General features: G+C 36.6%; 1 protein-coding gene across 7 annotated transcripts in view; it reads left to right on the forward strand.

The window, feature by feature from the left end:
- RPS6KC1 (ribosomal protein S6 kinase C1) overlaps positions 1-25590 on the forward strand; it is a 141611-nt gene that overhangs the window by 108648 nt on the left and 7373 nt on the right. For 6 of the 7 annotated variants that reach the window (XM_006198767.3, XM_072948525.1, XM_015234758.3 and 3 more), the window contains 4 exons: positions 4897-6492; positions 6764-6853; positions 21831-21913; positions 22992-23087. In XM_006198767.3, the coding sequence (XP_006198829.1) occupies positions 4897-6492; positions 6764-6853; positions 21831-21913; positions 22992-23087 (1865 nt within the window). Of the gene's footprint in view, positions 1-4896; positions 6493-6763; positions 6854-21830; positions 21914-22991; positions 23088-23852; positions 23997-25590 lie in introns of all 7 variants that reach the window. The other variant, XR_012063509.1, reaches the window with a different exon arrangement.

Below are 25590 nucleotides of genomic sequence, written 5' to 3' on the forward strand. Positions count from 1 at the left end.
ATCAAATTTGGTGTTGGACATGACAGTTTTAGATGCTTATTAAATTTCCAGGTAATGCTGATTAGGCAGTTATATATGTCAGACCAGATTTTAGGAGAGAGATTTAAAACGTTTATTGTTTCTGTTAATGGATTACTTATTTTAACTCTGTTTGGAAAAGAAAAGGTGAGAAAAATGAATGTATTCAGTCAAGGCCATGTGTGTTAAAACTTTTAGCTCCTAAGATTAGGGATTATGTCATATTCATCATATAAATCCCAGCATTTAGAGGAATGCTTGGTACATAGAAGGTGCTCAGTATATAATTGTTTAATACTCAATAAGAAAAGATGGATGACTGGTTTATAGGAAAATGATTGGAAAAGCCTTTGAGCATGGACACATCAAATAGTGGGGGGTGGGAAAGAGTTTCTTCCCAAGTTACTTGGGAACCCAAGGGGTAAAATGATTCTTTTTATTAACCTAGGTTTTTAAAAAATTATAACACTAATATATAAGGAAATAAATTCAAACCAGATGGAAGTATATAAAGTAAAAATAAAAATTCTTCCTCCTTATTCACTTTAATGCCCATTTCTCTTCTCTAGAAATAGAGGGAAATTTTCCAGAAATTTCCTATGCATGTAAACGTATTCTACTCCCTCCTTACCTGTCTGATTTTTAAAATCATAAATGGATTTCACATATTGTTCTGTAGCTTGCTTTTCCCCCTCATCCTAGCACTGTACCTCGGACACCTTTCCTTATCAGTATATACAGGTGTCCATTAAGGAAGGCGGTACAGTGTAGTGATTAAAAACAGGGATCGTAGGGCTAGACTACTGGCTATTAGCTCGAAGGCTGTCTCACAATTTACTAGTTGTGTGACCTTGGCCAAGTTATTTAACTTGCCTGTGCTTGTTTCCTTATCTATAAAATAGGGATAATAATAATTACCTTATTAACTATGTAATTAACAACAATAGTTACATAGGGTTGATGTGAGGATTAAATAGTTGACATATGTAAAGCAGTTATAATAGTACCTGGTACATGGGAAACACTGTGGTAAGTATTTGCAAATACTATTTATTTATTTTTTAAATAAATAAAGTATTTGTGCTGATTTACCATAACTGATTTAAGTACTCCCCTATCATTTGGTGTTTGAATTGTTTCCAGTACTTTCCCCTATATGTCTTTGTGCATGTTTTTGTTTTATTTTTAGGTATTTTCTATTTATATTTTGTGATTTACACTAGTAACATATTTCATAAAGTACCAACAGTTACATTAAAATTTTTAATCTAATAATGAAAAGAATGGAAATTAAATAAGATGTTATATTTGATTAATCAAATTTGGTAAACTTGCTTATATCTGATATAGGCAAGATGCTGTGAGGTTGGCACTAATACACATTGCTTGTAGGAGTGGACTCTGATCAACTTTTCTGTAAAGCAGTTTAATGGCACTGTCAGAAGCATTAAGGGTATTCATGCTTCTTGGTCTAGTTACTTTCATCTCTGGTATTCTGTCCTGATGAAATAATCAGAGATGTTAAGAATTTCTAAGTACAACATTGTAAACTGACTATAACTCAATAAAATAAAATTTAGAAAAGTATTTGTAAGTAAAGATATATTATTTTAATTCTAATAGTAAAAGATTAGAAACAAATATTCAACAGCAGAAGAACATTTAAATGCATCATAGTATCTATCACATGGATATGCTTACAGTCATTCAAGTTCATATTCTCATGAAATTAGAAAATGTTTATGATAACATGTTAATTGTGAATAAAAAGTCTGAAAATAAATGTACTAATGGTTAATAGTGTTTATGGGTGATTTATAGATTCCAGATTTTTTTGCTCTTCTCCTTGTCTTTTTCCACATTTAAAAAATTTTTACAACGAAACTGTATTTGTTTTACAATAAGAAGAAAGTATGACCAAAAATAATGACACTTTTAGTGTGTATAAATTTCCTTGAAAGGTTTTCAAAAGATTTGTAAAGATGTCATCTTTTTAAAACTTAATTTAATAAATATTTATTTGATTCCTGTTATTTTACATGTTAGACAGAATCCTCTCCTTGCAGTTATGAAGACCCTGCAGTCTGATAAAGGAGATGATGAAAGCATAAAAGTAATACTAAAGTGAAGTAGAATGTTGTAAATGTCACAAGAGGGATGAAGTGATATAAAGGCTTCTGAAAAGATAGGAAATGTATTCAATGAGGAGGTGTAGAAAAATTGGTAAAAGAAAACAAATTCTGAAGGCCTTTAAGAATGGGTAGGATTTTGACCTGCAGATATTGCGGAAACTAACAGGAAAGGAAATTCTTAGTGGTCGGTATAGTTTGAGCAAAAGCCCAGCATGGGTCATATGTGGAAAAATTCTATTCAGATGAAATGTGTGGTGAGTTGAGGGAGAGGACCGTATCATGGGTTGATACTGTATTACTGTATAGGAGTTAGTACATCATTCAGTAGGTGAAGGGAATTTGGGTTCTTGAACGGAGAAATGACATGATAAGATCTGTGCATTTTAAAATAAATTAACTGGGCAGCAATTAGTATGATAGATGATACAAGAAGGACTCAAAGTAGGGTCTAGTTGTACCTATAACATTATTCCAAGAAACAGAGTGGTCAAAGGAATTAAAAGAAGATGACTGTGGGAAACATTGTGGGTAGATCTTAAAAGATTTGGAAACTTCTCAGTTGTAGGAAGAACAAGGGAGAAAAAATAGTCCAAGTTTGGTCCAAAGCTTTTGTGCTCGGAAGTCAGAAAGAGAGAGTGATTTGGGGGGTAAAAATAAAGAATATAAGCACATTCAATTTCAGATTTAAACAGCTTATCCAGGTTGAATTGATCTAAGAATGAGTGCATCTTTTCTTAGAACTTTACTAGGTACTCTTTCTTGCTGATGCCTAGAACTTTACAGCTACCGGTGGTGTCTACTTTGTGATGGCGTATCTCATTCTGATGCGTTATCATTTGAGTTAACAACCAGTGAGTGAATGCCTGTCATGTCCTGCACTGTATAGGCAGTAGATATATAAAGATGAAAGGATTTGGTCCTGTCCTCACAGTAGTCACTGTCTAGGAGAATTGAAAACAATATGTATCATTTTATTTGGATTGCATACAAGAGTCTCAGCTTCAGGGCAGGCATTATTGTTAGTGTGCCACAGTGGAGGTATTTGTGATAAGAAGAGTGTGGTTACTGTCAAAAAAATAAAAAAAAAGTATAGAATCAATGCAAAGCTTCTTTTGTGTGTGAGTGAGTGAATTTCAAATCCATATAATGAATCCTTAAACTTTAGTTTGAATATGGGGAAGTAGGAAATACTGATTATAATTTAGTGAGGACAGAAAGTTAGCTAAGAAGAAACAAGAGGGAAAAGTTAAACACTACAATGTTCTATACTACTAATTAGTATCAAAATGGGTTAAGACTACTGTTCTACTGCATCCATAGACTGGTAGAAGGAGATGTCTGAGTATCCTAGGATTAATATTATGACATCTACGCTTGATAGCATTTACTCTGTGCTGGGCACAGTATTGGGTGCTTTATGTATTTATTGAGTTCCTCTAAATAAAATGAAATGCCAAGTAGAAAGATCTTTGGGATGCTTTCATTGACCCTTTTATACGTATAATTGACTGTCAGTGATTATTTCCCCTTAGATTTAGTTACCCTTAGTATATGATGTTTAATAACAAAATTTAAAATGTGCTAAAAAATGCCTTCTCCATATTAGTAGAGGGTTTTATTTTTAACACATTATTTCCTATTTTTAGAAGCTATAATTATATCTTCATAAAGTATGCTTCCACAATTACGGTTTTTAAGATTTCTGGATCAAATTTAACAGTCGTTTCTTTTTGTAATACTGTCTCTAGTCAGTAGAGCTTTGGTGGGTTTTTGCTACTTACAGTTCATTTATTCAAAGATTCTAATTACCAAGAGAGGTTGAGATTTTAATGGTTGAAACAAAACAAAGGAAAAATAAGGTGAAATAACTACCTAACAAGTATCGCTGGTAAAACATTGGATTACTTCATATCTATTTGATTTTCGTGATTCCTGTGAAATTGATTTTTATGATTTTAGTTTTTATAGGTTTCTGATATATATCAGAATCAGAATTGCAATAGCTTGCCTTATTAATAGCAGCCCAGTTAATCTTCCTCAATTGCTTTTCTAGGTCTTATACTACACATGATATGTATGGGAAATATTATTAATATGTCATTATATTTATAGTGGCATAATGGCATATCAGATACCAAATCTCTCCTCTAATCCTGGACTAGGCATTTTCAAAATGGAGTAATATTGTTAACTCCCTGCCCCCCCCACTCCCCACTGTAGTATACAATTTTAAGTAGCACTTTTTTATGTATTTCCACTTGACCAAGGGGCCATGCTTGAAAAAATTAATAAACAGATCAGAACATAGTGAACTGTTTGTAGAATAAATTATATTTAACTTTAAAGTAGAATTTTAGCTGTGAAATTTCGTATTAGTATTTGTTATAACCAGTTTTTCTTCAAAGGAAGGAATAGACTATCATTTTACAAGTAATTGCTATTAGGAGATATGATTGAAACTGTACTCAACCAGTCAGCAATAAATAAAAAGACATTTTATTTTATTCAGTTTTTTTCATTGCAAAAATTTTATTTAGACTCTGTTGTTGTGAATCCCAAATCCAGGCTCGACTATTTTTCAAGAAGACATTTTATTAAAATGCTTCTTACAGCATGCTTGACCTTAATGGGTATCATTGGCTTGCTTTTGATTATTAGAATACTTTTTGTTTTTCCGATGGCTTTAATAAGTAACCATTCATTTGGGGTTCTCAATTTTTTTCCCCTTGGTTGTGTTCATTCACAGGTGGCAAACTCTGGTCATATATCAGTAAGTTTCTGAACAGAAGTCCTGAAGAAAGCTTTGACATTGAGGAAATGAAAAAATCTACACTTAATAAAGTTCAGCTGCAACAGCCCGCTTCCAGTCCTCAGGACAGCAGCAGCTTTAAATCCAGAGGAAGTGATGGTGGAGCCATGCTTCAGGTTCTGCCTCTGAAGACGAGTCTTACTCCAAGCTCTCAAGATGATAGCAATCAAGATGATGATGGCCAAGATAGCTCTCCAAAGTGGCCGGATTCTGGCTCAAGTTCAGAAGAAGAATGTACTACTAGTTATTTAACATTATGCAATGAGTACGGGCAAGAAAAGATAGAACCAGGGTCTTTGAATGAGGAGCCTTTCGTGAAGACAGAAGGAAATGATGTTGATACCAAAGCTAGGGAAAGCTTCCCAGCACAGCCTGCTGCTGACAGGAACAGCCCCAGCGCACAGCTGATAGCTCACGAGCTGAAGTTCTTTCCTGGAGATGATGACCTAGAAGCAGTCAGTTCCCCAAGAACATCAGATTCCCTCAGTAGATCTAAAAACAGCCCCATGGAATTCTTTAGGATAGACAGTAAGGACAGCACTAGTGAACTCCTAGGATTTGATTTTGGAGAAAAATTGTATAGTCTAAAGTCAGAATCTTTGAAACCATTTTTCACTCTTTCAGATGGAGACAGCACACCCAGGAGTTTTAGTCCCAATGAAAGCAAGGTAGAGTTCATGGCTCAGGACACCATTAGCAGGGGCTCTGATGACTCGGTCCCAGTTATTTCCTTTAAAGATGCTGCTTTTGATGATGTCAGCGGTACTGATGAAGGAAGGCCCGATCTTCTTGTAAATCTTCCTGGGGAACTGGAGCCAGTGAAAGATGGTGCAGCAGTGGGACCTACGAAGTTCACACAGACTAATCTAGGCATGATGGAAAGTAAACTATTGGAAACGCCCGATGTTCTGTGCCTCAGGCTTAGTACTGAACAGTGCCAAGCACGTGAAGAAGGCGGCACAGAGGAACTGAGTGATCCCTCTCGGCCTAAATCCCATAGTATAGCAGAGAAACACTATGCACAGGGGGATCTTGGGATGTTATTTGTAGCAGCTGTTGATCACAGTAATACAGAAGACATGTCTTTGTTACACAGTTCAGATCCCAAGTTTCAAGGACTTGGCGTGGTTGAGTCGGCAGTAACCACAAACAACGCAGAAGAAAGCTTACTCCGTATTTCTGACCTGCTCTCAGGTGCTGATGAATGTCGAGTAAACACAGACACTTTAAAAACTGAAGAAGTATTGCTGTTTACAGATCAAACTGATGATTTGGCTAAAGAGGAACCCACTGTATTTCAGAGAGACTCTAAGACTATGGGAGAGAGTGGGTTAGCACTAGAAGGAGACAAGGAAATACATCAGATTTTTGAGGACCTTGATAAAAAATTAGCACTGAACTCCAGGTTTTACATCCCAGAGGGCTGCATTCAAAGATGGGCAGCTGAAATGGTGGTAGCCCTTGATGCTTTACATAGAGAGGGGATTGTGTGCCGCGATTTGAACCCAAACAACATCTTATTGAATGATAGAGGTCAGGAACTTTTGCAAATGCATTTCTTTTTATTCGCTGTTGCTTCCAATTAACTGAGTAGGCGTTTTATCTTGTAATTAGTATCTTCATTTCCTGTCTAGAGCTTCATTATCAGTGCAGCAAATTCACCCCCAGTAATAGCTTCTAGTACTTAATGATGCCATTATTCTTAATGATACTGTTTTTAGCTACAAAAGGAGTAATTACAGTTCACTTCTGCAGAAAATGGAAGAGAAAAATGTTTTGATTTCTCCTGTCGTTTTGTTTTTAGGACACATTCAGCTAACGTATTTTAGCAGGTGGAGTGAGGTTGAAGATTCCTGTGACAGCGATGCCATAGAGCGAATGTACTGTGCCCCAGGTTAGAGCAATCTCCTAAAATGTTTCACTTGGAAAAGTAGTTCGGCAGCTCTCATTTCTTTAGAGAAGTTGTATTTTCACTAGCAGTTGACCATATGTTGGATTTGGTTATACCTTTAAGGGGGATAAAACCAATAAATAATCCACAGTCTAATATGTGTGTAGGGATACGTTGTGTATGGATTATGCTTCTGTTAAATGGGTCTATACTTAGAACTGACAGTGAACTCTGGGAAATGTCTGAAGTTCCTTAGTGTTTAGAAGGACTTTTAAATATCCCGAACCTCTTTAAATGGGTGATCTTTAAGATGTGAGAGGTAGATGACTAAAAGAGTAAAATTCCTGAGGCTGAAAATGGATAAAAACGGGAAGTTAAGGGAAAAAAGGCAGTGTTGTGGCTTCTATAATGAGCCATCCTGGCATTTTAGAGCAGATTTTGAAGAGTTCTTGCCACATTTGAGAAAGTTTAGGAAGCACGTTCCTGTTTTGAGATAGAAGTAGAGAAACAACAGGTTTCTCTATCTCTTAACTGTGCTGTCTTTTTTTTTTTTTTAATTAGAGATTTACTTCTAGGTGGTGGGCGTGCGCAGGGTTAGATTCTTTGCTGAGAATTCCATTTCTTTTAAGCATACGAATTGGATTTGGGTTAGTTTCTCTCATCAGTACAGATGGTGCTATATTTGAATCCAAAGTTTGTTCACCTTTTGCCTAGCATTCAGCCTCTTTGGATGGCCGAAGTTGTTTCAGTTATCACCCCTCTGGCTTTCAAATGAGGTTCAAGCTGATTTTATTGACATGATCTGCTTAGTTGTTGATTAATACAGTATTTAATGCTTAGAAGCTAACCAGCATGTTATTGATGCTAACATTGTTTCCCAGCATAATGGGAAATGATTATAATTAGGATTGAAAGAGCTATATTGTTTGTAGTTACAATCTTCATTGTTAAGAATTATTTCTCTTTTGGGAAATAGAAAAGTTTCTCAATCTGCAAAGCAAATATCCTATAACTGTTTCCTGAAAACAATGATTTAGGTTTTCTTCTTACTGTTAGACTCTTTTCTTTCCTCTCTCTTCCCCCAAATTAGGGTGGTTTGATTTTATCTCTTCCTAGGGGCAATAGATCATGCCTACTTTTTTTTGTTTCTCTCAAATAGATATTATTATGCTGATTTTTGAAATCTTATTAGTATGATTTAGTTAATGGGATAACAAAAAATTTCAGAGTGAAATCACTTTATTATGGTTATCTGGTTTACTTTTTAACAGGCCCTCCCCCTTTCTAATTTGATAATAAATAACATTTTAGGTACCAGTGTGTAAAAATTTATATGTTAATTATAATAAATTTTGAGGTTTTAGGATCAAAATTAAGCCTGTAAGTTCTTTTAAGTGAAACCTGTTAAATCCTGAAGTCAAGTGCAGTATAAACTTCACATCAAAACCAGAGGTTTACGGGGCAGTTTAATGTTTATAAGTGGCTCCTTATTTCCTATGTGCCTTCTCACTTTCTTACTGAAAACTATACGGTTGCACTTGGGCATTCTAGCAGATTATTTTTCTTCAGAGGACAGACATGTTTACTTTAATATCTATAGCATACTGACCTCCTGAGAATTTTAATATATGTGGAACAAAATCATACCACATTCATCAATAGATACATACTTTCAGTTTTGTGGACTGAAATACAATTTTGTGTACTGAATTTAATACAGATCAGTTTCCAAGGTCTAATTTTTAAGCCTTTTCCCAGAAGTCACAATTCTCATAGTTTACCAGCAGGTGGCAGTCTACCATTAATGGATTTTTGCTGTCATCTTCCAGGTTGCCCTTCACTAACATTTGAAAAAAGCTGCGGTCTGAAGAAGGGCTTTGTTTTAATTATTTGTAAAAGAGCATTATATTTTCAAGCTTTATGAATTACAAAAGTGTTCCAGCATTATGGCATACATTGAACAATGTGGGAAGTCTCTTCATTCTTTGGGCCTATTAATTTGTTTTATCAATAGGATAAAACCAAGTCAGTAATGGCTTTAATTAAAAAGTAATGCTAGTGTTCTAATTTAGATGGTCTTAAACCCAGAGTTGCTGAACTCAGTTAAGTTTCTGTACTCCTGCATTCCTTATCCTGCAAGGGGAATTGAAGCAAAAAGTTGTAAATTACTGCTTGTTTCAAATGAAATAGCAGTGCTACTGATAAAAACTACAGGTAGACTTTACTCTTCTCAGAGGGGTGGAAGCAATGATAAGATGCTAATGTTTCAATGCTTAAAAATCATAAGTCAGTGAATACACAGGAAAATAGAGTAGTTAGTCATCTTTTGATCTACCCTTAGAAACAACTAAGGGTTGAAGTAGTTTTCCTCCCACGTCCCACTTGCCCTCCCATTTCCCAACTCTAACCTTAGTATTATTGTCCAAGTAACTCTAAAGCACGTTAAGCAGCTCATGTTTGGTTAGAAAGTAAAGTTGTCACAAGATTATGATGAGAACGATTCACTTCTGTTTAAACAGCATGCAACCTCTACCCCTACCACTCCTCCCTCCTGGGAATCCTTATCACATATTTGTCCTAAAAACATTATCCACCTGCCCTGCGCTTCATAATATCAGCAGTGTATCTTTTTATCTTGTGGATGATGTGCCTTTATATTTTGAGAAAAATTTCCAGTAACAGATTCGATTTACATGGACAGAAACTTGAGCAAATGCCAGACTAGCAGGGGGCCCATTATTCTGCTCTATAAATAAGTTTAAAAAAGAAAACACACACACAGAAACCTGTGAATCAACATGTTTTGGTCTAATTGAGGGGAAAACCAAGACAGATAAATTTTGAAATGCAAATGATCACCTTCTGTTACTTAAGTATAGTTTCTGCCAACTTTGTGATCGTAGATTTTAAAAAGTCATAGTCATTTCAACAATGTATACTACCAAGGATGTCCGATATTCACAAATCTCTACAACAAAATGAAGAACTTTTTTAAAAAGTTGCCACTTTTTTATATTAAAGAAAATAAATCCAACAACAAAAGACAAAAACCATGGAGCTTTCTCTGTCTACATCTGTTAAAAAGCCAGCAAATAAATGGCTGCAGCTGCAGGCCCATCAAGAGGGTCTTGAGAATATGAATTCACAGATCAAACCCAGCCCTGTTTTCAAAGTAGAAGCCATTCCTTTTAGGTTCACTTTGTATTCTTAGATTATCTAGGATGGTTCTCAAGAAAGATTTTATTTTAAATAAACATCATTCATGGTAAATGGGTTCCTTTCATAGCACAGAAATGCAGAGCAGAGTTCAGGAAGAGAAAAAGCAAAGAAATAATCCCCAAAGTAGGAAGAGATTGTGTAGCATGACAACATACTCATAACACTGTCGAGTTTCCATATTAGGAGAGTTTTAGATACTTCATTAAGAAATGTTTAGACAGATTCTCCTGATTTTTGTTGGGAGAGATTATAGAATAATCTGGAGAATTATAGAATAACTGGAGTAAACTGGTTATTCCTCTCCAGAGGACTTCCTTGTACTTACTCTGACCTAATTTCTATTTGTATATACAAACACATAAACACACATATATAGAAAAGATTTTATGGGCTATATCACTGGAACTAATAATTTATCATAATATAGAATAAGTTTTTGTTATAGTATTTTAACATACAGGAAAAGTGAAATGTCAAGAAAGTATTTATTCTTTTACCAGTATTTTTTTCTTAGCAGTCTCGACTCTTCATCATAAAAAAAAGAAGCTAGAAATAGAACCTATAATATTAAGCACACACAACACAAAAGACTGTATTTGAAAGTTTAACATGCAATCTAAGACAAGTGAGTAAAACTGTTTATATGTTAGTTATTATGCTAACATAATCACTTAAGTTTCCCGTTCTTGTCTTAGCAAGTTGATACGGTGTCCTATCAGTGTGTCCTTCACCTTCATTTTCCACTCTATTATGAGCCTTTATACATGCTTGAAATTTACATTGATATTTCTCATTGAATACTTTTCACACTTGAGAATTTATAGGTGAATATGTGTGTAAATTGAAGAAGTCCAAAGTGCTTTTTTACTGCAGCCCAGTCTCCACGCTCCCAGATGTCAAATGACAGCTTTGCTTCCTCTCTTAGGCGATTTCACACTTGGAAACAGCTCACAGCTGACGGTGAAAAGTGAAACATAGAAAAATCATGCTGAAAACTATCTGCAAAATTCAGTTTTAGAGCATGACATTTATTTACTATCAGCCTTTGCTCTTCTAGCCTGACTTTATCAAATAATCCATGAATATATTTTTGGGGCGTTGTCTCCCCTGCCCTTTTCCATAGGCATGTTTACACACGATTAGTTGCTTTTTAAGCATGGTGCTCTGTGTGATAGTTATGTATTTGATAATTAGATCTAGGACTTAAAAAAACATGAGATCATCATATGTTTAAGATTTAGAATATTAAGATGGAATTGAGAATTACCAGAACTCAATTTTTTTTCTAACTCAGCCATTAACTCATTGTGTGACCTCGGGCAAGTTATTTAAGGCTTTTTAGGCCTTAATTTACCAGTAGCAAAGTAGATATTTAAAAATTTTTTTTCTTAACGTTTTATTTTGAAAAATTTCAAACATAGAAAAAAGTTGAAAGAATTGTATAGTTAACATCCATATCCCCCTACCCATCGTCTGGATTCTACAGTTATATCTAGCCAAAATAGATTTTTTGGATATTCATAAGTTTACAGATGTCAAATGATCTAATACCCTTTTTATACAAATTTTGTCAAAATTCAAGTCCATCTTCTTAAGGCAAGAATTTCTCCCCCCCAAGAATAAATACTGATTTCTTGTCTGACATCAGTAGGGTTAAAAGAATTATTTCACTTGGAGAACTTTCTAAGTATTCTATTTTTGCTCATTTATAGTTTTTACATAAAGTATACTATGTGGTAATGAGGGGTTTATTGAAAATATTTTCACTTGGAGGGAAAAAACCAAGACAACTTTTGAGTAGGGTAAAATTTGAAGCCAAAATTTTTAACAAAAAAAATTATTTAAAAGAAGAGTCATTTAGATCTGAGAATTTCTGGGTCCTGGGTAACTTCACCATGTATGAGGAATCTAATGTTAGGAATATGAAATTGATAGAGAAAACAAATGAATATAGATATATATTTTGAAATAATAATGTTATAATCAGGAACTATGCCTTTATCTCTGGTCTAGTCTGGTTTTTTTCCCCAAAGGAGAAGGAAGAAAAAGGCAGGAGGGAGCTATAGAAATAATTTAAAAAGAGTAAAATATTTGTGGTTAATATTTAAACATTATGTTTCAAACAGTAACTCTTTTGTTTGATTTACCCTTAAGCAAAACTTCAACAGTAGCTCTCTTGTACATAGTCAATGTTTTAATGTTTTCCTTGAATGATTAGCAAGTACTTTTAATCTTTTGCCTTTAGTTCCTAATGTTACAAAAACTAAATCTATATTTTCTTCAAGAGAAACAGAATCTTTTCAAGTTAGCCACAGAATTTTAAAATTTTACACTGAGGAAAGTACCCTGGCGCACTCTACCCTGTGTCCTGATGAAGCTTGTGCTATGAGTATGTTAGGATAAGCAAAAAGAGGTTCAGGTCAACTCAAGTCTTACCCTTGTCCAGAAGGCAAGACCCTTCTGATGGAAATAAAATTGAAGGGTCACTTTATACATGTTTGAGGGTCTGGAACCTTGGGGTCTGTCTCTAGGATAGGATGTGTCTTGGAGCCCTCACAACCCGCCAGTGATGGCCCAGTCACCATCACCTCTATGTTAAGATCACTCCATATTGAAATAGACTCGTTCTGAAACCATGCTTCTCATCAGGCCAGAATATGATTTGTCTCTGGCGGTGAGAACGAGACAGAGTAATAACGGAGTGTTCAGTCCTTATTGTTTGGCATCTTAGTGAGTGTAACACAGCAGGCCATTTCAAGAGAAGAAATTCTTCAGCTGTTAGAACTAGAGAATTGATAAGAGTGAAAGAATTGATGCTGCATTTCACCTTTTCTTTATGAAAACAGTAACTGTAATTTCATAGTACTACCTGCCATTGGGGAATAGAGGGTTTACCTCAAGCTTTCGATTATTAAAAGGAAGTTAATTTTCACCTCTCATTTACTCCAAATCTTTTTCTTCATGATCTCGGACAAATTTCTTTTTTAGAAGAGGAACATGAAATTAGAAACTTACAGTTTTAAGTAATAACTACTGTGTAATAATGCTTCTTAATTTTAAGGTCTAAATGGATTTTTGGCAACTGTTCAGTTGATTGGCCTCGCCACCATATTATCATAAAGAAGAAAGTGAGCTATCCTTTACCCCTGATATTTAACAAAGAAGGTGTAATGCTGAGTTCAACATTATGTACCAGAGCTGTTGGCCAGCTACTTTGACCAAATCATCAGTTTTTATACCACGTAAAACCTTGTCAGTTTGAATCTCCAGGAAGTAACCAGGGCTGACTCCTTCTAAACAGTTATTCATAAATACTTCCTTCAAATAAATGTTTAAAAATGGTAAGGTTTTAAAAAATTGATGATAAAGCAAGCAGAATTCCTGAAGCTCCTTTAATAGCACTGCGTGCAGCTCTGCCTGCCTAACGCAGCAGCAGAGCAGCGGGGGGGAGAGAGAGAACTGCATCTGTCATTTTCACAATTTTCAGTTAGCCCTTTTCTCATCAATCAACTTTAATGGCTTTGGTTGGGTAACACTCTGACACCGGATGGCTATTCCGAATGAAGTTGTTGTGATATGATCAATGGAAAATGGAGCATGCTATTGGTTTTTTTTCCTACTAGAAATGCAGTGTGAGAGAGTAAGCAAGAATGTATAGAGCTCAGAATTATAATTATAATCAGTCAACCAGAAGTCATATGGTAGTTACCTGTTTCTTATCTTACCTCACAAGAAAATGGTACAGTAATGATACCCATACTTTCTTGAACAAGTAATTTTTGGCTCTGGAATGCTGAATCTAGTTAAATCAGTGAGAACTTGACCCAACTAGTGCAGATAATTGCAGGAAAGCTCAGAACATGGTTGCCAGGTCACCACGACAACAAGAAATTCAGAGCTGGGTAGTGGGAGAAAAGCAGAATTGGGTATTTTGTCAAGCCTGGCCTGAATTAGCTGAGTGTGGTGTGTCCTTAACATTCAAGTCTCCATAATACGAATCAAGGACCAGAGTTTCATATAATTAGATTACCTGAAAACCAACTGAATTAATAATGTGGTGGTGGCAGGAAGCAAGGCTGGAGACTGGGATGAGCCAAGAAGAGCCAAGAAAAGCCAAGAAAGTGTGTGGGAGGCGGAGCAGCATGGCATCTCCCCATCACCAGGGGGTGCTGTGGAGAAGCCCAGAGCCCCAACTGCTGCAGACTCTTCCCTCGGGAAAGTGCTAGCCTCTGCTGTTGGTCTTGTCTGGACAATATTCTCATGAGTTAGACTGATGTGATACCAGCAACTTTTAAACAGTTCATTTGCTGTACTCCACAAGTAAGGCATTTGAATAATCAGTTGAGTGCAATGTTGAAGGACTTCACGGAATATGGAACAGATAATCGGGTAGCCAACATTTTCTGAAATATAAATATATAAATATAAAGTAAGAAAAAAGGCTCAAAATACCCATTTGAAAGGATAGGCTAAAACATGCAAATTCCAGCCTCTAGTTAGTCCAGATACTATAGCCAGCTTACACATTTGTAGCACATTTCATGTAATTCTGTGTCTAGATTCCTTATATTGAACAGGGGCAGAAGAAACCTGGAGTCATCTCCCAGTCCTGTCTTCTTCCTGTCCCCAGGGTTTTTCAGCTTTATATCCTTACCACGTGCCATCTGTGCCAGGACAAACCATCGCAGTCACTGTGCTCTACAGAGGGGAGCTCTGGAGGCTGTCCAGCTGTCCACTCAAACAGACCACTTTAAGCCATCGTCATCTCTTGCTGGACCACTGCAGTCCTCAGCTGACTGGCCTCCATCCTTGCCTGCTCTCATCTGTGTTCCCTCCAGCGGCCAGAAAATGCTTTTGATAACGCTTGAAGCTTTCTTGCCTACCACATGTGGAGGACAAAAGGACTAGATGTAGATCTCTGTGCTCAATGAGACTTAAAGAGAATTCATGTGATGAGGCCTTTCTTTGTAGGTATTTTGAATGCACTGTGCCACAAGACACAAGATGGATATGGTTATTCAACAAACATTTATTAAGTGCCTCCTGTGTCCCAGGCACTGCTCAGGAGCTGGAAATAAGACATAATTGGTTTAATATTGACAGTTAGTCTTGAAGATTTGTATTTAAAAAAGGGATTGCCTAAACAGAAGACCTATACAGCTGATTATCTAGGACGTTAATAGACTTTTATAGGTGAATAGTTATATTTATAGAATTATAATCTACCAAACTAACAAGAGATACACTTAGCTGTCCCTCTTCTCACAGTTTAGTTCCATGTATTGTTGGATATATATATAAATAACTGCTTTCTTCTGTGCTTCTTTCTCTTAGCTCTTTAGTCATCAGCTGTAGTGGAAGACTAATGCTCAGCCCCTGCATAGAAAATCTTTATACACAGCAAGGGCTGGTGAGGGAAATTGACTAGAATTTTGTAATTCTAGTCCCTTTCAATTAGCAACAGATGCTGCGGGGAAAGATTGTCTGTGTAGGAACACAGTACTCATGTCTCCATGCTCTCGCAAACATGGAATGCTCGTTGCAGAAGAAGGATGTTCTTTTCCTTGGTCCAAGTATGTCACTAATGATAGATCAAATTTTTTCTTTTTTTAACTTTTCTCCACTATCTAAGGCCATTAATGAAATCTGACTCCCCTGGAAGAAAGTTAACATTAACTATTTGTAACAGTATTTTAATCTTACTGAACACTTACAGAATTTATAGAAAATTTAGACACCACAGCTTTTTTCCTGATACTGTCAAAGTGTACATGGTGTTTAATTTTAAGGTTCATAAGACTGTGGCTTCTTTTTTATGCTGTTTTATTCACCAAAGATCTCTCTTTTATTCTGAAAGCTAATTTTTTTCCCCCTAAAAGAGAGAATTGGAATCCTTAAGGTCAGATATTTAACAAAATTTTAAAACTTGTTTTGTAAAAAAAAATCCTGTGGCATTAGAAAACTGTATTTACTGCCCCTCTACCCTAAAACTATACTTAGTTTTGGTTATCACTTTACTGTATTCTGTAGGTCTGTGCCTTTAAAATTATTACATCATTCTGACATTTGGATAAAGTGCTCTGTCATTTATATGACTTAATTCTTCCTCGGCATCTAAATGTTGGTTTAACGTGACTATGATGTAAATACTTTATTTGCAACAATTGTTGCTTTTTCATTGAATTTTATTTGACCTCTTAATAAGAGTTCCAGAATTACTATAACTTTGAGAGTGAAGAGAAGTGAGGCCTGTAAGATAAAAAGTATAGTTAAGGAAAGGAGTTTAGGAGAAGTATTTACTACTTGTTCTAAATTAAAGTAGAATTTCTCTATATGTGAAATTCTCTGCTAAGAAAATTCTGAACTAACTGTGTTTGCTACTACGTCCTGAAGGAAGAGAGAAATAACAGAATGTGCAGCTGGAGGGGTTATGGAATTGTCTCCAGAGATTTCTGGAATGGGGGTGGGCAGCTCGTTGCTACTATCAGTTGAGGTAAGGGAAAGGGTGTGAGGACCTGTTTGGGTCTCCCTCAGTGACAAAACCATGGAACAGAATTGAGTGATATCACCAGTCTGAAAATGTGCCTTAACAAATCCATCAAAGAACTAAATGTAGAATATCAAATTCCCTTATTTACCAAGCACAGTGACAGTGAAGTAAAAAGAAAATTCCCGAATTTGGGAATTTACAGTTGGTTAAACTGCAAGGTGATTCATCTTTCTAAAGCTTTATAGAGAGGTTGGTATTCATTTTTAAAGTCTGAGTTTGAGACATATTTTCTAGCTTTTAAAGCTCTCTGTACAGTTTCCAGTGCAGTTTTAGCGTTATCTGCAATTTTTTTGAGCCATGTCTTTTGACAGATCCATGTGACATGACCTGTACAGCCCTAAAAGGCAGGGCCTGGGCCAGTGGATAGAGTATGTCGTAATGCTGAGATCACGTTGTCTCTCCTGTGTCTTTTAGATTTCCTCAAGTCTTAAAGTGTATACTCTGCTGCTTTCCTTTCACTTTTCATACAGATAAAGACATTTTATGGTTTCCTGAGTCCAAGCTTTCTGCCTTTTGCTCCTTTACTTTTCAGGAGCAAGGCTTATTATAGTGCAGTTTTGGGGTCAGGTTAACATTATTATTTTTGGCTTGGTAAGAGGGAGACTTAGTAAACTCTGACTATCATAGGGACTATAAAACTCTCTTATTCTATGTTTTAGCAAGCCCTTTGACAGTGTGGGTTACCAAGGCAGCATTATTTTTCTGAAAAATATCCTGGCTTGTTGAAGAGTGTTCTATGAGGTGTTAAACATGAGTAAAACAAAGGTAGGCAAAGCACATTTTTATGTTGTGGTGTCTTTATTGTTTTATTTAAACTTGTTTATACGCTTGTGAATTATGATCATTTGAATCATTAGTATGAATCAGTATTGTGTAAGAATTTGGGAATTGAGAGTACTAAAATGAGAGGTCTGGGATTTTACTAGACTGCCCTCCCATCATTGCTGTCCTCAAAAAAATTTGGATGAGTTGAAATCTAATCTGGAGCTGATTCTGTGTCTCCATTACATTAAAAGATGATAATGGTTGGATTTAGTGGTGCTGACTCATTTTGCTTGCCACCAGTTCTCTCAGGGACAGGGCAGGGTGGCTGTGCAGAGGAAGAAGGAAGATCGTGGAATGCTGGCCCATTTTAGCATAATCCCGCTCTTTGGGCATCTTAGGTTAATGGAGGGAGAAGAAGTTATGAGAAAGGCTCTTGAGTGCTTTTGAAAACACTTTCAGGATCGTAAAATTACAGGTAGAGGGATTGTTAGAGTCCGGCTGTCCTCGTTTTCAGAGCAGCTGAAACACTCCGCCAGGCTCAAACAGAAGCACAGCTGGAGCCCTGTCAGCCCGTGTCTTTGACTCAAAGACAAAAATCCAAGATTCTGTGATATCACTGTCTCTTTTTGAGCTTTTGTGGGAATAATCTGAGAATTTGTTTGTTTTCTTAGGGAGTAGTTTATTTGCTCACTGTCTGTAGGGCTGCTGTACTTGCGGAGAATAAGGATGCTGCTTTACCGCCCTGGAAAACGCAAATACAGGGTGGAGTGTCAGGAGAAGGGGCGTGCACAGAAACCGAACACAGTGGGTCTTACAGGGAAAATATTTTGGAAGTTGACAAAACAGAGTTGAATTTATCTTTCAGAATGTTTTTCTGCTTTTTCCCCAAAGATTTTAAAAATTCAAGGTAGGAGTTGAAAGAGGCTTCTCAACTTTGCTATGTAATACTTTAAAAATAGCCTCACAAATTTATTTGGTATTTCTTTATATTCTCTGCTTTTGACGTAGGACACACATACCTGACTATTCACCTTGTATTTAGAGTAGCTATCACGCAGCTTTATATATAAGTCAGTACTCTTGGTTTATGCTTACATTTTTGTATAGATTTTGCCAGTTAAGCAGTTACAGAGTACTGGTTTTGATGGGCACAGAACCTCCGGCTTCTTTTTGGCAGTGCAATTTCAGGGTGTATCTTTAAAATTTTAACGTAAGAATTATTGATCTATAAGGGATGTTGAAAAGACAACAAAAACCCTTCATTCTGATTATTAAAAGAAAGTGAAAATTCTGTTTTAAAACCTTAAAGGAAAATTTTATGAGTACCTGCTTCCAGTTGTTTTAATGTTTAGTTTCCTTAGCCATTAGGAAGTTCTTCTTTGTATCTTATCTAAATACAGAGCTCTTTGTTCAGAGTCATCTATTTAAACAAGGACAGTTAGTCATGATGTTACTTTCACATAAATTAAAGAATCCTTGCTTAATATAAAGTCATTTTGAGAAATAGTGGTTCAAGTTGTGCTGTTAATGGGATGGATTTAAAATGTGTTCAGTTTTCACCTCCCCTCCCCAGATTTCCATGAGGAAAAAACCTAACTTTTCAAAGTTGCTGTCCTTCTTTTTTAGCCCTATCAGATTAAAGACAACATTGAGACTCGTTGCCTTCCTACTTTCAGAAGCTGTTTTTCTTAGATTGGATCTCTAGGCCTGAACTCAGTTAAAAGGTTAAGCGGTGACATCCAAAAAGGGGAAGAAAGAGAGAAAAAGAGGAGGGGGAAAAGCAGCAGGCTGTCAGTGGAAGAAAGAAGGGAAGATCAAGGAAGGATGCAAAAAGAATTGGGGAGTGAGTGAACCAGTCCCAGGTTGGCAGAGCTAGAGTGTTGCCAGCAGTTCTGCCAGGTGCCACTTGGTGCGTCCTGGGCTAGGTAGTGAGCCAGTCGAACACGGAGAGTAAATTGTCTTCAGGGCCTACTTGGGTCTCTTGCTCCATCTTCACAAACTAGGCCTAGCCTAGTGCCTGGTTTGTGCAGTTTATGTATGTTGGTTGAATGCATCTGATGGGTTGAGACTTCATGGAGGCCTGAATATGCATATTCCTGATTAAGCAAGACATTTGGATGTTATTTAATGGTCAGTGGCAAGCCATTTCAGAACAGGGAAATGATGTAATCCATTGCCTGGAAGGAAATGTGCAAAAGGCTGTATTTGATGACAGGGCTATGGTGAATTTCTTTTACTTTTCTAAAGTTTATAAGAACACACATCCCTTCTAAAGTTTCTGGAGCACTCTTCTGAGGTGATGGTGACTGTCTCTGGGGAGGTTGGGAGTAGGGGTGGGAGCAATGTGTTTGAATCTGGGAGGGGTTGCGTAAATACTTTGAATGAGAGCCGCTACGGAATTATCCCTCAAGGGAATCACTATTTTCGGAAATCCCCAAGTATCAAAATTGTAGAATTTATAGCTAAATTTAATCCAGAGGCCCTCAGATCTAACCCTGGTGTTGTTGATGAGATCAGGTGACTTCCTCAAGGCTCTTAACCCAGGACTTCCGTTTCCTAGTCCGTTGCTGTCTCTAACACACGATAACGTTAAAGTTGTAGAGGAGACTGTAGGCTCTGAGGGAGGGCTGGCCTATGTAACTTCGTCTTCCTGGCTCCAACAAGCCTGTTTATTGTCATGTCATCTTGCTGTACATTTAAAATTGCACCACTTAACTATTCATGTGGGTTAATAAGTATAGGAATGGCATCCCAGAGGCAAGCCACTAAAATGTTGTATTTTCTCACTGGTCTTTTTAAAAATACATACTTTTAAAATTAGGATTCTATTGTCTTGTAGCTTGTTTTTTAAAATTTAATATATCCAGACATTTACTTATACACTTAAACCATGTATGAATACATTTAAAATGCTTACATAGTATTTCATCATGATAATGTATAATTAAACCACACGACGTATAATTAAACCTCTGTTGTTAGATAGTAGGTTAGTTCTCAGTTTATCAAACAAGCTGCACATGGCTCTTGGAGAATTAGGAGACTTTTGGTCATTCACAGGACAATTTGAGTTAGTAAAATATCTATGTTTTCTTCTTACCACCTAGCCGAGAGCAGGTAGTTAGAGCCTGGAGGGTGTGATCTGGCATGAAGCACAGCAGAGAGCAAGCCCGGGCAGGGGCTGCTGTGAAGGGTGTGGTTCCACCCAGGCCGTCTGAAACCCAGAATGGCGTAAGGACAGGGACTCGGAGGAAGGTTGCTGAGGTGGAGTCATTCCACCGTCTTGCATAGGGATGGCTCTTTTCTTTTTCTGGCCCATATGACCTTTGCTTCAAGACTTAAATCTCAAGCTATGTTAATTATTATTATTATTATTATTATTATTTTGGTTCTCCAACACAGTAGTTGGCTAAGTATTGGTTAAAAGGCTGGGCGCCTGAGCACCACTTTCAGTCATATTGTCCAAGTTCCAACCTACCTGCTTAAAACCTCTTCAACAGTATTGTTGTGAGGTGTGGGCTACCTGCAGACAAATAATGAGTGTGTCTTGTCAGTCAAATGCAAGTGAAAGGTCAGGTACTTCTCAGGCGTAGTGACTAGTTGAATGTTACTAGAAAAGGACAAGAAGATATCAAACATGGCTTAAGGGCTAAAAGCCTCAAAAATGGTGAAATGAGAAGTTATTATTGCTGATTGGTAGAGAAGAACCTGAAAGATGATACCTGAAAACTCACATTTCCAGAACTTGTGCTGGTGAGAGATAGATGTAACACAGATAAAATTCACAGAGATACTCTAAAAGCCCTTATCTTAGCCAGTAGTTCCAGATGTGGCTTAAAACAGCATATCTACCTGTGCTTTTAAATAACAAAATGGGTAAATTTGCATTTCACATGCTCCTCCTTTAGTTGAAAACCGTTGATTATATAGGATAGAGAGGGATGATACTGTAAACCGGGTCTTAGTTCTGCTGCTGATTTTCTGTATGACATTGAACAAGGCATTTCACCTCTCTGGTTTCTAATCTATAACTAAAAGGATAATTAATACTGGTTTCAGTAATTTTTGAAGTACCTTCTGAAACCTAGAGTCTTTATTTCTAAAACAAAGAATGACCCCGAGATAGGTCATATACATTCTCAAATTTGAAAAAATTAAGCAAAATGCTGATCTAGGAGTTTCCTGTAACTTTCAAGTAAAGCATCTTGAAGGTGTCCCTCCATCAACTAAAGAACAAATGTCTCAGTTTAATATGTGACTGCATAAAAAAATGCAACCACAGTAGGTGACCAAAGGGATAAGTAACTTTCAGGAATTTTGAAAGCCCAGTAGTATTTAGTATGTGCTCTCTCAGCATTAAAAAGGTCACCTTGCAAAATACATGTTAATTTTGAAAGTTTAATTGACCTTTGGAATTTTAATATCAACCTTTTTTGGTGTGTTTAGAGGTTGGAGCCATCACGGAAGAAACTGAAGCCTGTGATTGGTGGAGTTTGGGTGCTGTCCTCTTTGAACTTCTCACTGGCAAGGTAAGCAGTGACCTGGATGTTTAATAAGTCTATCCAGATGCTACCTTGATTTCAAATTGAGACTGTTTAGCCTTTGCCTCTAGTTTTTAGATCATGGACTAAGTGAGAAAAACTTGATACCAAAAATGGAGGGGTGCAGAAAAATGCAAGTTTATCAAGATTTCAGATTTTTGTAAAAGTAGAATTATACTACATTGAATAAATTGATAGTGAAATTCTGTTATGTCACAATGGTTGTACATAGTGAGATGTAAGACGAGACATTCTTTTTCTTCTTTCTCTGTGGTTCAGTTTTAACAGTTAAATTTGTAAGGTTCATACATGGATTCATTAGAATTTTCTGTATGTTTTAAACACCTAGTCTGAAACCAGGAGGTAATTATCATTTTAGAAAGCAAGTGTAGATATTAAAGGTAACATTATCTTTTTTCTCAATACTGTAAATTTTTCCTATCCATTCTAGCTTAAGGACAGAATTTATACTCCCTCTGATCAATAACTTTTAAGTAAGATGTTTGAGGTTAGTAGTTAATAGACTTTAGTAGAGTATTGTGCAGATTGCCTCCTGGATGAAAATAGAGAAATGAACAGTCATACTTTTGTAAGTGGTTACCTACCTTAAATATGTAGTTAATGCTGAACTCCTAACACTGTCATAGAATATACAAATCGCCTATATGTACATTTAAACCATACAATGCTATACATATATAAAGCATTATTATTAACAAATTTTCAACTTTGAAGGTTTTTAAGAACATTAAAAAATTTCAGTGCTATCAAGTCCTTTTTAGTTTTTGGATGTAATGTAAGCTTTTCTGTTATGAGATATCTTTATAACTAAGGGGAAAGGGCGAAAAGCATAAGCTTGTGATGGGATTTTGATGACTGCCTGTATTTCAGTGAGAAGTTCTGCAGGCTCATAGTCCTTTTCCTAAACTGCTTAGAGGGCGCTGTGTTGATTACTGCACCTCCAGTTAGGTTGGTCGTTGAGCTCTCCGTATTTGCTGTCCATATTCTGATGGAACAGAATGTGATGGTATTTGGGATAAGAAGTGTACCTGATTGATTGTTTCAGACTCTGGTTGAGTGCCATCCAGCAGGAATAAATACTCACACTACTTTGAACATGCCAGAATGTGTCTCTGAAGAGGCTCGCTCACTCATTCAACAGGTAATTTAATTGACCTATTGGCCAAGTATATCAACCATGCAAATTAACTGAGTCCACAGTTCCAAAACCTTAAAGAAATTAGTTTTGGGCAAGAAAGACCCATTACTAATCACAAACTCAGAATCAGTTCTGTGTGTGTCTTTAGGCTTCTGCTGTTATCTAAGTATTGATGATGTCAGAACAGTTAAAGCTTGTTGGTATTAATTTTTTTCCCCTCTCGGAAATCCAGGCTAATGTTTAGTCAATTCCATATATCTGTGTAGGCATAAGATTTCAGTATTGCTTTTAGCTTGTCTGGAGCTGCCCTGTTATATTTTGTAACCCTATATGAATGGCTATTTTCAATTTTTAATTCATATTTATAAACTTAGGAATGGACTACTTAGGAGAGAAGTTGGTAGGAAATCTTGCCAAGTTAGGTCACTCATAGATCCATTCATGGAACTTGAATACTGGTATCAGTGTACTTCTGGTGGCTTTGAGGAAAAAGATTACTGATAATTACAGTTCAGTATCCCAGAGGTAAGGCTTGGAACTCTAGCGAGCTTCTTAAACTGATTCCCCACATTTAAAATGCTCCTCTAGTTTTGGAGAAGTTTTGATGAGTACACTGAGGCTTGTTTAGCACTGTGACGTAGAGGCTCACAGTTAGACAGGCCTGTGATCCCGTATATTTTTATGGAAAGATCAAGGGAAAGGTTATTTGAGAAAGATCAAGAACTAAACTTTTTGTTTAATGAAACATGAATTATTTTTCTAAATCAGGGAAAACAAAATTTAAAAAAGAAAGAAAGGAAAAAGGGAAGGGGAGAAGATATTAAGAAGAGAATCATTTAGTATTCACCCTGAAGAGTGATTTTGGTTCCGTTCAACAAATCTGTGCAAGGCATAGTGCCATAAGCTGCAAAGGTAAGGCTCCCAGATAACTGTGTCACAGTTGATTTGACAAAGGCCACCAGAGAGGGTTAAAGCGTACTGTGGCAAGTCAAAGCAACGAGGTGTTACAGTTGAGGCAGCGGTGGTGTTAGGAAGGGTTTTGTGCAGTGGGTGTTATTTTTGTGGGGCCTGAGCCCGAACTGCGGCATTGCAGGGTTGGATGTGGAGGAAGAGCTAGATGGAATGCACAGCTTGAGCAGAGGCACGGAAGGAGCCAGAAAGCCTCAATTTGGGAATTAGAAAGTTCAGTTTATCCAGAGTACAGGGATGAACACAGGGATGATTAATAGCAGTAGATGAGTGTGGAAAGAGAAGTTGGTGTTCTCTTAAGGGGTTCTGTTATCATGAGCACCGGGGGAAAATGATAGCATTTAATTCAGTGAAAAAATAGAGATTTGGAGTTTTTATGCAGAAGAGTGAAAGGATCAGAGTTGTGCTTCAGGAAGACTAATTTGCCCAGAGTATGTAAAATAAAAAGAAACATAATCAGGTTGGAAATAGTGAGATGAGAGTACCCTGAGCACTTTGCAAAAGGATTAAGAGGTAATGCAAAGATACGTGAAGCTTTTCATTCTAATGGGGAAAAAGGACACTTACTTATTTGATTTCATCTTATTTTCTGTGGCACAACAAGGTAAATTCAGAATATTTCTTTGTTAAATAGTTTAAGGAAGGCTAGCAACTGCTATTTTTCGTTTCTTTTCCTTAGAAGTAGTCATTATTATATAATATTGAGAATAGAATTTGCCACATTAATTAAGGTCTGCTGCTCCTATCTCTTAGAAATTATGTTGTAAAGGAGTCTGAGCTTAAGGTATGTTAAGTTCCCACATGCAGATATGTATAGCTCATATAGTGGAAGAACATTCTGTCGTTGGCCTGCCTAAGGAAACTGCCACTCATGTTGAGGAAGCATCATCAGGAAAGGGAAAGGGGGTCTCTTGGCATGATTAGCAATTTGTCATTTTGACTTTCCTCTTCCACTACCTCACAGTTCATAGAGGTCATTTTTAAAAATCACAGAATGATTTATATGGAAATAATTGTTCTGCTTTGGGGAGATTTTCCCCTCTTTGGTCTTTTTAGCTCCTTGCTTTTTTCCTAGACTTCATAATTCCCTGTACCCAGTGGTTCAGGCATCTCAGTCCAAGTGAAGGGTGCTAAAGTGAACATAGTTACATTTAAGTGCAATTAAGTAAAAAGGTATTTACACTTTACAAATCCTCAGAGCATGTTTGTTTGTGCTTCACAGTGTACATGTAGTTCATTATGTCCCAGTTGCTTTGTCATTTGAAAGGTATATGAGAAAAAGACTTTCAAAACAAATTTGTGTCTCCATTGCTCAGCTTTATTGCCTATTCTTCAGGAGAAAAGAGGTTGGCAGTGACTGTCTTGGTTTTGCCATCGGTTGACATGTTCTCTTAAGCAATAGAATATTTGTGTGACCCCTCAGGAGGCCTGGGATAGTATTTAAAATGGCAGAATAAGCAAGACAGTCATGGATGAAACAGTTACATTTTTGCCTATAGATTTATACTTGCAAATTTATAGAAGAGTCCATGAACTA

Source organism: Vicugna pacos, chromosome 23, assembly GCF_048564905.1.
Source record: "Vicugna pacos chromosome 23, VicPac4, whole genome shotgun sequence".
Classification (NCBI taxonomy): Eukaryota; Metazoa; Chordata; class Mammalia; order Artiodactyla; family Camelidae; genus Vicugna; species Vicugna pacos.